General features: G+C 58.3%; 1 protein-coding gene across 1 annotated transcript; it reads right to left on the bottom strand.

Annotated features, from left to right (window-relative positions):
• Positions 1–4932: 4932 nt before the first annotated feature.
• CDH16 (cadherin 16) lies at positions 4933–14660 on the bottom strand. Its single transcript, XM_068528734.1, has 18 exons — positions 14526–14660; positions 13567–13624; positions 13198–13281; positions 12615–12770; positions 12406–12544; positions 11887–12045; positions 10899–11095; positions 10140–10262; positions 9795–9945; positions 9315–9542; positions 9156–9232; positions 8893–9081; positions 8550–8791; positions 7862–7995; positions 6804–7046; positions 6566–6673; positions 6123–6239; positions 4933–5329 (listed from the first exon to the last, which is right to left on the bottom strand). The coding sequence occupies exons 2-18, from the start codon at positions 13609–13611 to the stop codon at positions 5232–5234; spliced, it is 2490 nt and encodes an 829-aa protein (XP_068384835.1). The 5' UTR covers positions 13612–13624; positions 14526–14660; the 3' UTR covers positions 4933–5231.
• Positions 14661–14909: the final 249 nt, after the last annotated feature.

The raw sequence follows: 14909 nt of genomic DNA, 5'->3' as shown, positions 1-14909 counted from the left end.
CTCGAGAGCTGACAATCAAAGGGCAGCTAAAAAAAGTCCCCTCAGTCTGGGCTCTGTCGCATACGGCTCGTAGGGACTATTTTGGGGAGAGGGTGCCGACGTGCCAATGGAAAATCCATGGGGCGGGAGTCTCCAAGGTGGGGAACCCACGTGTCTCCCTCTCCCCATCCTGGCCATGTGCAGAGACACACACGTATTTGCAGCCCTCAGTCCACCTTCCTGACTGTTGGACTTTGTCATCCCTACAACAGCCCCGGAAATGGTAAGGAAACAGAAGCTCAGAGAAGGGAAGTGACTTACCCAAGGTCACACAGCTAGAAAGTGGGCAGGACAGCGGTCAGCCTGGGCCCCTGTGGCTCACAGTACAGTGCTCTCCCTGTAAATGTGGCCCCTGCCTACAGCCTCGCTGGGGAAACCAACACCTTACCTTCTCGGGCATTGAAAGCTCAGAGGTGGTCCATTCTGGGGTGGACTGGGTAGGAAGCTAAGGATGACTTGAGGGTCTTAATGACCACATGGGAAGAAATTCCACTGGAAACCCCTGGCCAGTTCTGATAGGAACTTGCCTAGCTGTAGGAGAGACAGCTGAACTGGCACAGGACCTTGTTCCAAGTGAGCCCATCCCCCCACCCTGTCCCTGTGACCACCTCACCTGCCCTGCCCAGGCTCCCAGAGCCTGGCAGCCCCTGCCAAGTTTCCAGGGAACGTGTCCGATAAGGGACTGGTGCTCATGACTCGCTCCCACCTAGCCACTATCTCTGACCCTGCTGCCACCACCAAATGGGTAAGAATAGCAACAGCCCTGCTGAGTGGGCATGTACACAGGGACAACACAGCAACAGCTTCAGGCAGGCAGCTCTGGCCCTCAGATTGAGGACAAGTCTCCAGGTCCCTCTTCCCATCAGACTCATTTGCCACCTCCCACCCATTGTCCTTAAGTCCCACAACACCTTATGATAAAGCACCAAGCCTCATCCTCTTCCCCTGCTGCCTCAGTGGAAGGGACATGGAGGGAAGCACACTGCCTTGTGGATCCTGGCCTGGGGCCTGAGCCCTGCCCTCCACTGACGAGCTGTGTGACCTGGAGCCGGACACTGTCCCTCTCTGGGCCGCTAAGCAGAGTAAGGTAGCACAGCAGCCCCCTGAAGCATGGAAAATGGCCAGCAAGTCCTCTCCACATGCTAGGGGCCCTTGTTGTCCTTCTACCTGCTGCCTGGCGTCTCCTGAGTGCCCATGTGAACTCTGACCCCTTGACTTCCTGGTCAGTGGGGATGTGGATGGGGTAAGGGTATGGGAGTCCCTGGGATATGGCACATGTTGTGGCTGAGTCCCCTCTATGAGTCTCCCTGTGACACTCCTGTGTGTGCTCCACTGCGTCACATGGGTGTGCAAGGGTGGCTGCATCACTCTGAGGGAAGAGGCTGTTGTCATGGAACCCAGGATGAGCGTCACCATGACATCTGAAGCAGGGAGATCTAAGGAGGCTTGCATCTAAGTTCCTGAGTCACTGTGACACCTGGGGGTAATTAAGGGAGATGAGGCTGAGTTCTCCAGTCCCCAGTTCAGTGGTCCCTGAAGCTCTCACAGCCTGACTCACTGCATGGCTCAGACCTGGACCCAGCTCCTCCCCCAGCCTCCTCACCCCTCCCAGCACGCTTGCTCTCCTCATCTTCCCTGTTCTCTTCTCCTTGGCCCTCAAGCTTACTTCCTGCCCGCCCCCCCATGTCCCCCACTGACCCAAGGAGTCCCAGGGGGAAGGGGCCAGGGTTGCTAGGGAGGGAGAAGAAGGAAGGGGCTGGGATGGGTTCCTCGCATGCTTACATCACGCAGATTAGAGATTAACGCACACTTACACACCCATAGACACATGCGTGTGCACACAGGCACACACGCACACCTGATGGAGTGACAGGGCTGCCATGGGGTCTCCAGGCTCAGTCTCTTAGCACTAGCTCTCAGGTAGGCCCCCAAAACCCCTCAACCCTTTGGGTCCTCACGTGTCCCCGAGGCCCCCTCATTAGAAACACGTTACCCCGCAGCAGCAGGACGTCTGGAGGTGAGATCAGAGGAAGAACTCCTGCCTTGAGGCCCAAGCTAGAGTCTTAGGAGGGGTATTGGTGGATGTGAGTGGGGTGGGGGTCTCTGAGGTCCCAAGACTGTTCCTTCCTTTGTGAGCAAGGGCCGGACTGACCTCTGGGCCTCTTGCTTCAAGAGCCCTAATCTCTGGAGCTGGAAAAAGTTTAAAAATATCCTCATGTTTACATTCTTTCCAAGCCCGCCTCCCAATCCTCAGCGCTGGGTCCCTTTGATCTGGCCCTGTGCCTCTGGAAGGAGTCTGGGAGAGGGAGACCATGAGCTCCACACCAGGGGAGCCTCCAGACCAGTCTGAACCCCATGAGAACCCTCAGCGTCACCCAGAGAGAGCCTTGGAGCTGGCAAGGAGCCAAGGCTGGAGGCAGATGTCTTGTCCAGGGCCATGTGAGAGCTGGAGTTGGGGCCCCTCTCCACACTCCGCCCTGCAAAGGCCTGGGCCCACGGGGCCCATGGGGAGTGTGTGAGAGCCTGTGGCTATAGGCATCTGAGGTAAGTCCTCCCCACAGTCCATGGACCAGGGAAAGCCATGTTGACTGAGCTCCTGCTGTGTGCCCGGCATTGTGCTACACACTTTTGGGGGATTATCTCGCGTAGTCCTCTCAACAACTCCATCTGAGCCGGGCCCATTTTATCAACAAGTAAACCGAGGCTCAGAGAGGTAAAGAGACTCACCTGGGAACACACAGCAAGGATGAGGCAGAGCATGAATCACGTGTTCTTCTGCCCACACCGAGCCACCAGTTATCCCCCACTTTGCCCTCGCAGGGTCCAGGCCCCGCCGCCTGCAGAGTGAGGCCCGCCTCACTAGCGCGAATCTGAACAAGCACTTGCTGACCTACCGCCAAGCCCACAAACAAGCACCAGCTTCTTGTTTCTCTCCCCCTGAGACCCAGGAGAAGCCACGCCCCTCTATGACCCTCACTTTCCTCTATAGAAGGGGCTGAGGATTGCAGGAGAGGCTTATGTCCACAAATGCTCAGGAAAACTGGGGATTATGGACCCTGTTGTCAGCCCCACAAGCAGAAAGTATTTTGAGGTCTGGAGGCTTAAGAAAGGAACCCTCAAATTGGGACAGATGCCTTAATATGCCCTGGTATCCTGTCATCCATCCTTTCCTTTGCTGGGGTTCCACCTACCTGCTTACCAATCCATACATCCATCCACTTACCCCCCCCCACCTATCCATCCATCTACCCATCTACCCATCCATCATCCACCAACCCACCCATCCATCCATGCATCCACTCACCCACCTATCAGCCTATCTATCTATCTAGAACAAGGACCCAGAAAGCAGGTGATTCCAGGGTTCCAGCTCAGGTGCTGCATCCCACTGGCTGGATGAAGTTGGGAAGGTCTCCCCACCTCTTTGTGATTCACTTTTCCAACTTGATTAGAAGTTGCTGGCCTGGGTGATCTCTAAGGCCCTTCTGGGGGATCTTGTGGGAGCAGAGCCCAGCTGAAGGCTGTGGACACTGCTGGAGAGGTAAGATAAACCTTGACCAGACAGTCTCACCTTGTGCCCCGCTTCTAAGACTCCCAGCTGCAGCCCTTAATCTCCCTGACCTTCAAGATCCTTCACTGGAAAATGGGGCCAATAAGCCTGCCCTCGTAGGTTGACGGAAAGATTAGATGAGATCTGCTTTCGAAGAACTTTGCACCCTGAAGACTTCTGAGTGGGTACAGGCCAAGCAGAGGATCCTAGGAGAGGGGCAGGAAGCTCTGCTTGGACCACAGTAGTCAGCAGAGCCTCCCGTGGCGGATGGGGGTGTGGGTGGGGAGAGGGGACCTGGGCCCAGAGTGGCTGGGATCAGCGTCAGGGTCTCTCCCTGGGCTGGGGATCCAGGCTGAGTTTCCCACGCTCCCCCAGGCCAGCCAGGATGCCTGCCCCATCTCTCTTGGCTGGGCTTGGCCTCCATCCCACAGAATCTGCCAGGAGTGAAGAGATTATCTCCTAAAAATAGGGCCTGGGCCCCAGTGAGGTTGTTTTTCTCCCTTCCCCGTGATTTACCATCATCTGCTCAGGGTGCCTGGGACAAGAAGTCCCACCCCGGCTCCCCAGAGACCGTTGGGATGAAGGCATGGGGGATCAGCATGTGTCTGGGGTCAGTCAAGGGTCAGGGATTAGAGGTCAGTCTGGAGATGTGGTCAGGGCTTAGCACCAGGGCCATGGCTTAATCTTCGGCCAGGGGAAGGGGTTCACCTGGGGCAGGGGCAGGGTGAGCCACAAGGGTTCCTATTCCACCCCAGTGGTGTCCATCTGAATAATTCCCCCTTCTCTTTTTGCAGACTCCCCATGCACTCACCAGCCTGTGTGTAAAACCCAGAGGTGCCTTGGGGCCAGCATGGGGACAGAGAGACCGATTCCCAGCCTCACCTCTCCTGTTCCAGCCCCATGGGGCCCTGACGATTCCTACCCAGGCCCTCACGATTCCTACCCAGACCCCTCCTGAGACTGAGGGACCTCTGCCCACCCCTGTGTGCAGGTGACCCATATACAGGGACACGAGTATGCTCACACATGAGTACAGGACATGGACTCACAAGGTGCACCCCCCAGAGCAAAGATGATATCCAGGCAAACACAGAAATGACACTCTCAGGGACACCCTCCTCAACCATCACCTGGACAGTTAACCCATGCAGGGCCTGCAGCCAGTGGTCTCCAAATGCCCACAGAAATGACCCACCTTGCTCTAGCCTCAAGATCTCACCAAGAGCCCATATGATGCCCCTGTGTCTTTCCCCGCAGGGGACCCCAGGCTCATCCCTCAAGCCCCCACACCCTTTCTGTGCAGCAGGAGATGCGGAAGAGACGAAAGGGCAGGTAGACATGAATACTGCACACACGCACATGGACACCTGGACATGGGCCCACAGTCCTTTAGGACCCATGCCCAGTTCTCCGAGGCTTTATTATTGGACAAACATGAGCCATTTGAAGTGCTCCCATGGGCAGCCCATTTAGTCAGTGTGCAGGCTCTGCAGATATGTCTGGTGATGTTGCCTCCACCCTAGGGCAGGTGAAGGGGCTTCTGCCCTGTCCTGGCCCTCGTGGATCTGGAGTGCTGGGCCATCTCCCAGTGGATTCAGATGGAGCCAGAGGCCAAGTTCCCAGGAGGGGCTGCCTGGACCATTTAAACCGCCGCCTTCAGGGGCACACTGTCTACTGGCTGATCTAGGTCCTTCTTCCTCGCCAGGGTCAAGTGGGTGAAGATGAGGATGAGGAAGATGCCTGAGGGGCCGGAGAGGGATAGATCAGCCCTCCGAAAGGGCCATAGGACTTGTCTATCACTAGGGACTCCTTGCTATTGGTATTGATTTAATAAGGAAGCAAAGTTTCCTAGACAGCATCCCCAAGGCTGGGCTGGGTATGACTCTGTGGTTCTGGTGCCTGAAGGAGCCTGACTGCTTGGCCTGCTCAGCCCTCACCAGGCCCAGAACACCCCAGCCTCCAAGGTCCCTTTCTCTGGGGAACAGTTTGGGTGGGGATCATCTGGGAGCCAGTGAGTTGTTCCCATGGACCTCTGAGAGAAAGGCACACTGTAGCAATGTGCTAGAACCAGCAAAGAAAACCAGCCAGAAAAAAATTTAGGGGGCTAAAGAAACAAAGGGGATAGAGAGGGGAGGCTTGGACTGAAAGAATTAGGCTGGAAAGAGCTGGGCTCTGCCACACCCTGGCTGTGTAACCTCAGACAAATCACTTAACCTCTCTGAGCATCAGTGACCTCATCTGGAAAATGGGGAAATGCCAGCACCACAGGGTTGTAGGGAGGATTCAACGCAATAATCCTATGCTTGGCATAAGGCCTGATACGCAGTTAATGCGTAGCAGTAACAGTAAATGCTGTTATCAATGAGGATGATCTTGACTATGATAACAGGAGGCAACAGCATAATGACTAGAAGAGTTGGGGGGCTCCTTCTCCATCCCTGTGGGGACACCATGGGACGGGGCACTGTTTATCCGGAGGCTGTGGCTCCAGCCACCATTGCCCTCCCCCACACAGGAGCCCAACCTCCGTTACCTATTGCTATCAGGGTGCCCACGAGGATGCCCACCGCTGACAGCTTCGTGGGCATGCCCTTCATGCGGCCCACCTTGCGCATGCACTGCCCCTCCACATTGCAGCGACACACGATCACTGGGGAGAGGCAGGGGAGGAAGGTAAGAGCAGTGGGGGCGGGCTCCCCAGCTCCTCAGAGCCCTCAGCCCAGCCCAGCTGGCCAGTATGTGGGTTTTGGTGCACATGCTGTGTTCGTGGGTGTGGCAGGGGGATGCAAGCTCCTCTGTGCACGTGCCTGCGTGCACTGCAGTCTGTGCGCCCAGCCACACATATGCAGGTGTGCACAGGCATATGCTGTCCTTATGAGCCCGTAGACGTGTTGCCCAGCTCCTCCCCCTGCATTCCAGGGGTTCCCTCAGGAACTACAGGCCCCTGACCTTGGCTGCACCCCAGTCCAGCCTCACCTCGGACCTGGATCTGCCACACCAGGTCATGGTGGCTGACAACTATGGGGACTACGTGTTCGCGTGGCTCCACCCAGTGCAGGCCCAGGGTGAGGTAGGCGTGGGAACCTGTGGGGACCATAAGCAGCGATCAGAGTCACTAGCCCGCTCCCCGAGGCCCAGCCCCACGGCATCTCACTTCCAAGCACCACCCACTCCCCACCTTGGCCACAGCCTCCCTGCTTCCCCCACTACACACCATTGAGAGCCCGGAGGCGCCAATCCCGCTGCGCCGTGGGGTTGGGACCAAGGGCAAAGCTGTAGGGACCGTGTCCGCCAGCCAGGTCAGGGTCCCCTCTGGGTCCACCGACAACCACGCCACGGTCCTGGCGGGGTGTGCAGAGGTGTCGGGAAGGCACAGGAGCCAGAGTCGGGGTTGGGGCAGAAGGGGGCTTCAGGAAGTGGATCACGAGGGTCGCAGAGGTGCTCAGCGTTGGCTCATCTGTAGAGGAGGTAGTGCTGAGCTGGCCTGGGCCCATCTGGGGGTGGGGTGAATTCAGAGTCCCTGGCCTGGTCCCCTTCCCCACAGCCCATCAGTCTCACCCTGTGAGTCCCCTTCCATGCCCCTTCCCTCCCCTCGACCCCCTCCTCTCCATCCCCTCTCTCTTCCTCACAATGCACTTCACCCCCTTCACTATCCAAACAGCTGCCAGGCCTTTCTGTGCCATTCTGGATGCCAAGCTGGTTCTCACTGTCCCCCCACCCCACCCTGGCCCCTGGTGCCAGGGCCCAACAATGTGGAAATGCCCTGACTACAGATGAGCTCACCCCTGCTCACCCCTGTCACAGGACAGCCCAGCTCAGGGCTGAAAGCTGCCTTCCTGACGTGCCCGCCCTTGGGCCAGCTCCTCATGCTGTCAAAATGGCATTCAGAGTCCTCCGCACCTGGCCTCAGCTTCCCATCCAGGCTCACTTCCTGGCACGCCTGCCCCAGGAGAGCCACTGGCCCTCCCTCCCCCTGCCCAGGCCCACACCCTCTGCTCCCAGCCTGTGCCTGAAGCTGACACCCTGAGAGGCCCTCCAGGGCTGAGGTTGGGGGGTGGCAGGTGTCTGGAGGGAAGGGTGGTCTGAGAGGGGAGGCAGAGGCCAGGCCTTCTCAGAGAAGGATACTGGCCGCAGCCCCTTGCCCACCCCTCCTGCCTGGAGCAGAGCGGATGTCAGCAAGGGCGCTGGGGAGGAAGCTTGGCCCTGCCTATCTGTCTGTCTGTCTTAGGTTTTCTCACCTTCCCAGAGGCCCCCACCACAGCCTGGCCATACCTGCATCCTGGGCCTCCACGAGCACTGTGTACATGTCCCCAGGCTGGGCTCCCTGCAGGGGCCGGGCTATGTGCACCTCCCCGGAGACCTCCTCGATGCAGAGCCAGCCCTCTGAATCGTTGACCAGGGAGAACCTGAGGGCCAAAGAAGATGGGGCAGGGAGGCAGGGACCACATATGGGGTCTTGCCCAGAGACCTTCTGGGTCATGTGATCTGCCCAAGTTCCACATGCCCTTTGTGACTTGAGGGCAGCAGCAGTGCCCGTGATGTCTCTCCAGCTTAAGGGACTCGTTGGGGGGCAGGGCTTAAACCACAGATACTGTGGCTGAGGGAGGGACTCTCAGAGCCTGGGGGGCCTGACTCAATTCCACTATTCCCAGGTCAGCCCACAAAGGGGCCGGATAGAGCCAGAGCCTGGGAACAGCACCCAGTGCTGCAGTCTGGGTGGGCGGCTGGAAGAGGGCCTGGCGCAGGACAGTACGGGGAAGCAACATCTGAGCTCTCAAGGGCTCCAAACACCCCTCTCCGTCCAGCCCTGATCCCTGCCAGGAGTCACAGCCTTCACATTAACCATGGTTTGAGGTACATTGCAGGCTGTAGATAATGTGAGTTCCCTCTGAGGCCCTGGGATCATCCCGAGGAAGCAGGGGTGGTCCAGCCCAGCTAAGGGGCTGGGCTTCTGGCTCACCTGAGGGGACTGCTCATGGGGTCTGAGGGCCGGATGGTCAGCAGGAGGGAGCCAGCGGGGGTGCTGACTGGGACACTGGCCTCGTAGCTCTCCTGGTCCAACTGAGGGGGTGGCACCACCCTTTCCACCAGCACAGTCACGGTGACTGTGGCTCCAGGGCCTGGGTCTGGCCCCACCGGCTCTGCCACGCTCCGCACCACCACCACCAACTTGTGACTTGGAGCTGCCTCATAGCTGAGGTTCTGGAACCAGTGGGGCCCGGGTCACTGTGTGGGCCACGGCTTGGCACCCTCTGCATGAATGTGTGTATGTGTGCGCCAATCCCCCACCCCTAGCCCCTTACCTTGAGGAGTCGCAGCTGGACACGACCAGAGTCTGGCTCCCAATCCAGGCCGAAGGTTCCCTCCACATCCCCTGCCTCAATGGCAAAGTCCATGAGGCGGAAGGCAGGCTCAAGGTCAGCGTCAGTGGCCATGAGTGTGGTCACCAGAGTCCCAGGCTCTGTGTCCTCGGGGAGGCTTAGGGGCTCAATCTGGAGAGATGGGGAGGGGCCGTGAGCCCCCCCGTTAGCACCTTCTCAAGGTGTCCTCCCCTGTTCCTGCTTACCTGGGAAGTGGTGAACTCAGGGGCATGGTCATTGATGTCCGTGATCGTGACTGCAATCTCACAGGTGCTGCTGAGGCCTGAGGCAGGGGAGGGCATGTTGGGGAGGCCAGGGTGGGAACAGAGGGGTCAGGGAACCCTGGTCACCTTCAGGGCACTTACCGCCCTCTGCTCCTCCCAGGTCACTGACCAGCACCTGAAGCAAGATGTTCTGGCCAGCTTGGAGGGGGGCAGCCCCCAGTGTCACATTGCCCGAGGTGGAGTCCAGCTCGAAAGCTCTCCCCTCTGTCCCCTCCTCGGGCTCAGGGCTCAGCAGCCGATACACAATGTGGGAATTGGGGGAACCGGGGGCATCTGCATCCTCTACCAAAAGCTTAGCCACCTTGGTACCTGCAAAGACAGCACCCACAAGGATGGGACCACAGCCAGGCCTCGAGGCCTTACCTCACCCACTCTTCTTTGTGTGTGTGTGTGTGTGTGTGTGTGTGTGCGTGTGTGTGTGTGTGTGTGTGTGTGTGTGTGTTGGGGGTGAGACATAGATATAGGGACCTGAGGCTGTTTCCATCCCAGAGGAGAGCAAGATGGGATAGTTCACAAGGACTTCACCCCTCCCCCACCCCCCTGACAAGGCCCATAGCCCACCTGGGGGGCTGAGCTCAGGAATGCTGATTGCGGGGCCTCGTGGGGGGCAGACAGGCATGTTGTCATTCTCATCCATCACCACCACATGCAGCTCCAGAGTTTCGGCGTAGTCCTCACCGCGGGTATTCTGAGCCCGCACCCGGAGCAGGTACTATAGTGGGCAGTGGAGGGCTTCAGATGAAGACCAGGGGCAGCTCCAGCCTGGCCTGGGTCTGGGTTCCCTTCTGGTGGCCAGCTCCAGCTCTTCTGCCTCAGTGCCTGTGGGGGATGTGACACCCCCAGAAGCCCACTGGACGGGGACCAAGCACCCCTCAGCCTGTCCTCCTGGCTTCCCCCTCACCTCACCTCAGCCTGGGCTTCTCGGTCCAGCTCCCTGGTCACGTATAGTTTCCCCTCCTTGTCCACATCAAAGGGTCCAAGGGGCTGGCTCTCCAGGTGATAATGTACATCCCCCCCACTCCAATGTACCTGGGAGGGGGACACAGAATGAAGGCCTCCAGGACGAGGGGCAGGAACAGCCCGTGTCAGCCCTTATATTCCAACTGTTCCTGGGTAGGGAGCCTGGGCCCCAACTGTTTTGTGACCCCAGGCAATTTGCTGCCCTCTCTGGAGTCCAGGTAGGGTCCTTTTCTTTCGGGGCACTTGTGACGACTCCACGGTGGCCTTGCCCTGGTCCAAGCCTGGATCTTGCCCAAAGTGCCTGAATGACCAGGTTGTTTTATTCTCTGCCCTCTCAGGCTGGGCCTGACCCCAGGGCATTCCTCGAGGAGCCTGAGACATTCCTGGCCTGGGTGACAATCCCCATGGCAGCAAGGACGTGGCAGCTGTTCTGCTGAGGAAGCCTGGGGTCAGCTCAGGAAGTCAGAGCGCAGAGCCACGCCTGCCAGAGGATAGCAGGTGAGGAGCTAAGGGCCTGGTCCCAGGGCCTTATACGCTCACTCCATCTTGAGAACTGATGGGGACAGTGGAGGGAGGAGCATAGGTAGGGGAGGAACAGGGGTCAAGTTGAGCCCAGACCCACCCCCCCCCCCAAATCTCCACGAGACTCAGGCCCAGCTGCACCATCCATGGGGTTATTTCAGCTGCTAACAGCCACTTACTCACCTGGGCAACGTGGTGTGGGTACGGAACTTGGAGATTCTCTGCCAGGTGGACAGGATCTAGGGGCATCCAGGTGTTTTCTACTATGGAGACATCTATGGTGGCTGTGGCCTGGTGGCCCGAGGCCTGGTCACCCATGTCCTTGACCTGTACCAACAGCTGGTATGGCCCCTCCAGAGCCTGATCTAGGCTGGTGCTCCCTAAAAGGGGCAGGGTGGTCAGCTGAGCAGGGGGCCAGAGCATCCTGGTACCAAACACAAAGCCAAGCATATGTCAGGTGTTCAGGATACTCTCTTGGCCAATGGATGAGAGGGACCTTTAGCACCATTGTGAGCATCCAACCAGGACTTGACAGTTTGCAAAATCACTTCCACATCTGTCCACACAATGAATGGTTGATGGACTGGATAGGTGGATGACCAGGATGGGGGGCGGTAAACGGGTGGATAGGTAGATGAGTGAATGACCGGTTGGATAAATGGACAGTTGACTAGGTGGATGGATGGGGGTTTGAGAGGGTAGAAAGCTGGGGATTTGGGCATGTGGATGGATGGTTGGATAGATGGACTGTATGTATGTTTGCGTGGTGGATGGATGAATGGGTGGCTGGCTGAGTGGGTGTGTGATTGGCTTTTCTTTCCTTCCCAAACCTGTGCCTCTGGTCTGAATTCCCAGGTCCAGGTCTCTCCTGCCATCAGTCCCAAGGTCTCCCAGCAGTGTCCTGGGCCACAACCCCTCAGGTCTCTCCTATCCTTGTCTCTTAGGCCCAAGTCTGCAGAACGTAGGGTTGAGGCACTTCCATCCACACCATTCCTTAACTCTCCATGCATGGTCCTGCCTACCCCCATGTTTTTGCCTTGCTGCTCTCTCCAGCTGGAATACATTTTCCTCCTGCTTTATCTCTCAAGCTCCAACCCATCCTACAGCTCAGATGCAACCTTCCCCAGCTTTCCCCAACCCTCCCCCCTCTTCACACCCAGCTCAGGCTCACCCTCAGGGCTGAGAGCCAGAGCCCCCAGCTGAGGCTCCAGCTGGAACATATCTGCGGAAGGCTGGGATGGGGCCTGGTTCAGGATGTGGAATCGAAGATCCGAGTTGGCTGTGCCTGGAGCATCCCCGTCTGAAGCCTCAAGGAAGAAGAAGGGGACACCTGGTGTGTGTGGAGAGGATTCACCATTAGGGATGAAAGGGTGGGGAGAGTCTGCCAAGCTTCCTTTATCTCTCCCTGGGTCTTCCTTCTGTATTCATCATCATATCAGGATTCTGAAGGTGAGCCATGGCTCTTCACCCCACTTCATAGATGAGCAAACTGAGGCCAAGAGTAGATGGAACTCACCTGTGGACCCTCAGTGTGGTGGGGGTGGGTGCAGGATGGGACAGAAATGGGAGGGGGTGACTTGGACCCTGACTGCCCTGTCCCTATGCCAACTCTATGGCCATCTCTTTACTCTCTGTTCTCCCATCAGTGGCCACCTGACCTTGCTGTGAGCTGGCTGCTTTGGGCACTCACCAGGCCTGGTGCCCTGGCTCAGCTGAACTTTGTAGATGGCCTGGGAGAAATGGGGCACCTGGTCATTCTCATCCTTCACATGCACAAGCACATGCTGCGGGCCCCACAAGACACGTCCATCCTCTGTCTCCAGGGTGACCTGGCAGGGAAGGGTAGTCAGTGTCCCACCTTGCCTTGGTGGCTTTCTCCTACCCTTGGCCCAGTCGTACCTGTAGCTGGTACTCTGCCTGTTCCTCCCGGTCCAGGGCCCTGGTCACCAGCAGGAAGCCAGACTCTGGATCCACAGCAAAGGGGCCCTCAGCTGCCACGCCTGAGTCTCCTGACAGAACAATCTGGCCCTCAGTCTCCTTACGGGGCAGCGGTAGCTGACGAGGAGAGAACAGAGGTGAAGGGAGTGGGGGCCGGGCCTGGAGGATGCCCCCTCCATCCTATGGCCCCATTTTATATGTGGGGAAACTGAGGCTTAGAGAGGGTTGGCACTTGCCTGAGGTCACAAAGCCAGTAAGGAACAGGGTGGAAGTTCAAAGCCAGAGCTCTTTCCTCTGTGCCTGATGCTCCCTATACTCCGTGCCCTACTTTCTAAAGCTTGAAACCCCCCCTCCATCACTTCATCCTTAAACTTAAAGCTCTACTTTCTTCTGGGATTAAAATCTTATTAGCCATTCACGCTATACCACATACTCTCTGGAAAGCAGGGTTGAAAGAAAGCCAGAGCAAGAAAGAGAAAGGAGTGCTGGAGGTAGGGGAAGCAGGACTTGGGGGGAGGGCAGCCCACGCAGCTCTCAGGCTCACCTTGGTCAAGTACAAAGGGAAATTTCCACCATAGTTTTCTGGGACGTCCACATACACCTCTGCAGGCTGGGCCCCGGGGAAAGCCTGTGGGAGGATTCTCACCACGTCAGCAAGCTGTACCTTCCTGCCGTGGGTGCCGGAACCTGACAGGGAAGGGGAATTCTGCCCCTTCCCTGGGCCTGGCCATACCTTAGCCCATCCACCCCCTGGCCTTTGACCTCCTGACCCCACAACAGGCCTGTAGCCAGCTCTCATCACCATCCCCCAAACACTACCATCCATAGTCAGTGCCACTGGTCCAGGTAGAGTAGGGGGCGAGGGTACCAACCAAAGCCAGGATCTGAGGGTGAGAAGCAGGACCCAACTCACCTGGGGGATGAAGAGGCAAAGCAGACACAGCCGGGCAGGGACCATGGTCAGGATGGGCCTGAGGGACATGGCAGTAAGGATCCAGCCCAGATCGGTGGGCAAGAGGGTTCCTCTCTCTAGAAAGTATTTCTCCCCTCATTCCCCCTCAGCCCCGGGGCCATGGCTTCCCCAGGCCCCATGGGGTACAACGGTCCCTCCTTGTTCAGCTGGACCAGCAACTCTCAGAGCTGCCCCTCCCCCTCCCACCCACTTGGACACTGCCCCCGCCCTTGTCCCCTGCCGGAGCCCCCTGCATACACATAGCCAGAGAGACCTCACGACAGACTGGCCTCCTCTTCCTCCCCTTTTAAGGGCCTGCCGCTCCCCATTGCCTGCAGGGTAGTGTCCAGCTCCTTGGCCAGGCCCATCAAGACCCCCAGGCCCAGCTGCCCTGCATTTCTTCATTCTTGTGCCCACAAGGGTCTCCATGGGAGTTTCACCTCCAGACCTCTGTGTCCTTCCCCCCATGGCCTCCCCAGCTCGTAGATCCCAAAGTGGTCATTTCCCAGAAGCACCCCAAGTCACAAAAGTTTGAAGCTCGAAAGACCCTGACGACTCTGAGGGCTACTTCCTGTGGTCGCCTCACGTTGCAGGCCTGAAGGGCAGAGGCTGACCAAGGTCACAGAAGACTTGACCACAGGAGAACTCCTCCTGGAACAGAGGACTCGTGGTTCAGGGTCTGCAGGACTGTTCTACAGCCCACTGCCATCCTTCAGCCATGGGGGAGTCCCCGCGGGGCAGGAGCCCTGCCCTCGTCTCAGCATTTTCCAGCACTTAGCGCGGAGCTGGGCACACAGAGCACAGACAGCCACGCCAGCCACTCCCGGGAATTCTTCCCTGGACGACAGGGCAGTGTTTCTCCTTCCCCCCCCACCAACACCAGCCTCAGCCCTGCCCACCCTCCATTCCCAGACCCTCACCCGCCGGTGCCTGAGGTTGGCTTCCTTGGTCCAGCTGCCAGGTGAGAGAACTCTTTCTACAGGGAGTGCTGGCCAGGCCAGACCGGGTGGAACAGGGCAGGGCGGACACTTGAGCAGGTAGGCGGGCCAGCCATGCTCGCTCAGGAGTGGAAAACACCACTGGGCCCACAGCAGCAGGCCTGGCCCTGCCCAGCCCCCCAAGTTACTCATTGACTTTGGAAAGCTGGGGGCTGCTCAGCATCCATGACCGCCGGCCCCAGGGGGTGGGGAGATCATCGACCTGGCACTTGTCCCACCCCTACACGGCCCAGTGGATACTTCTCAGCCCTCTGGGTTTGGACACAGCTTTTTTTCCCGTGGCTCCAGAATCACTCCCACTTCTCC

Source organism: Eschrichtius robustus, chromosome 19 (assembly GCF_028021215.1).
Source record: "Eschrichtius robustus isolate mEscRob2 chromosome 19, mEscRob2.pri, whole genome shotgun sequence".
NCBI classification, from domain to species: Eukaryota; Metazoa; Chordata; class Mammalia; order Artiodactyla; family Eschrichtiidae; genus Eschrichtius; species Eschrichtius robustus.
Note: the sequence above shows the minus strand (reverse complement) of the source record. Positions and strands in the feature narration are given on the sequence as shown.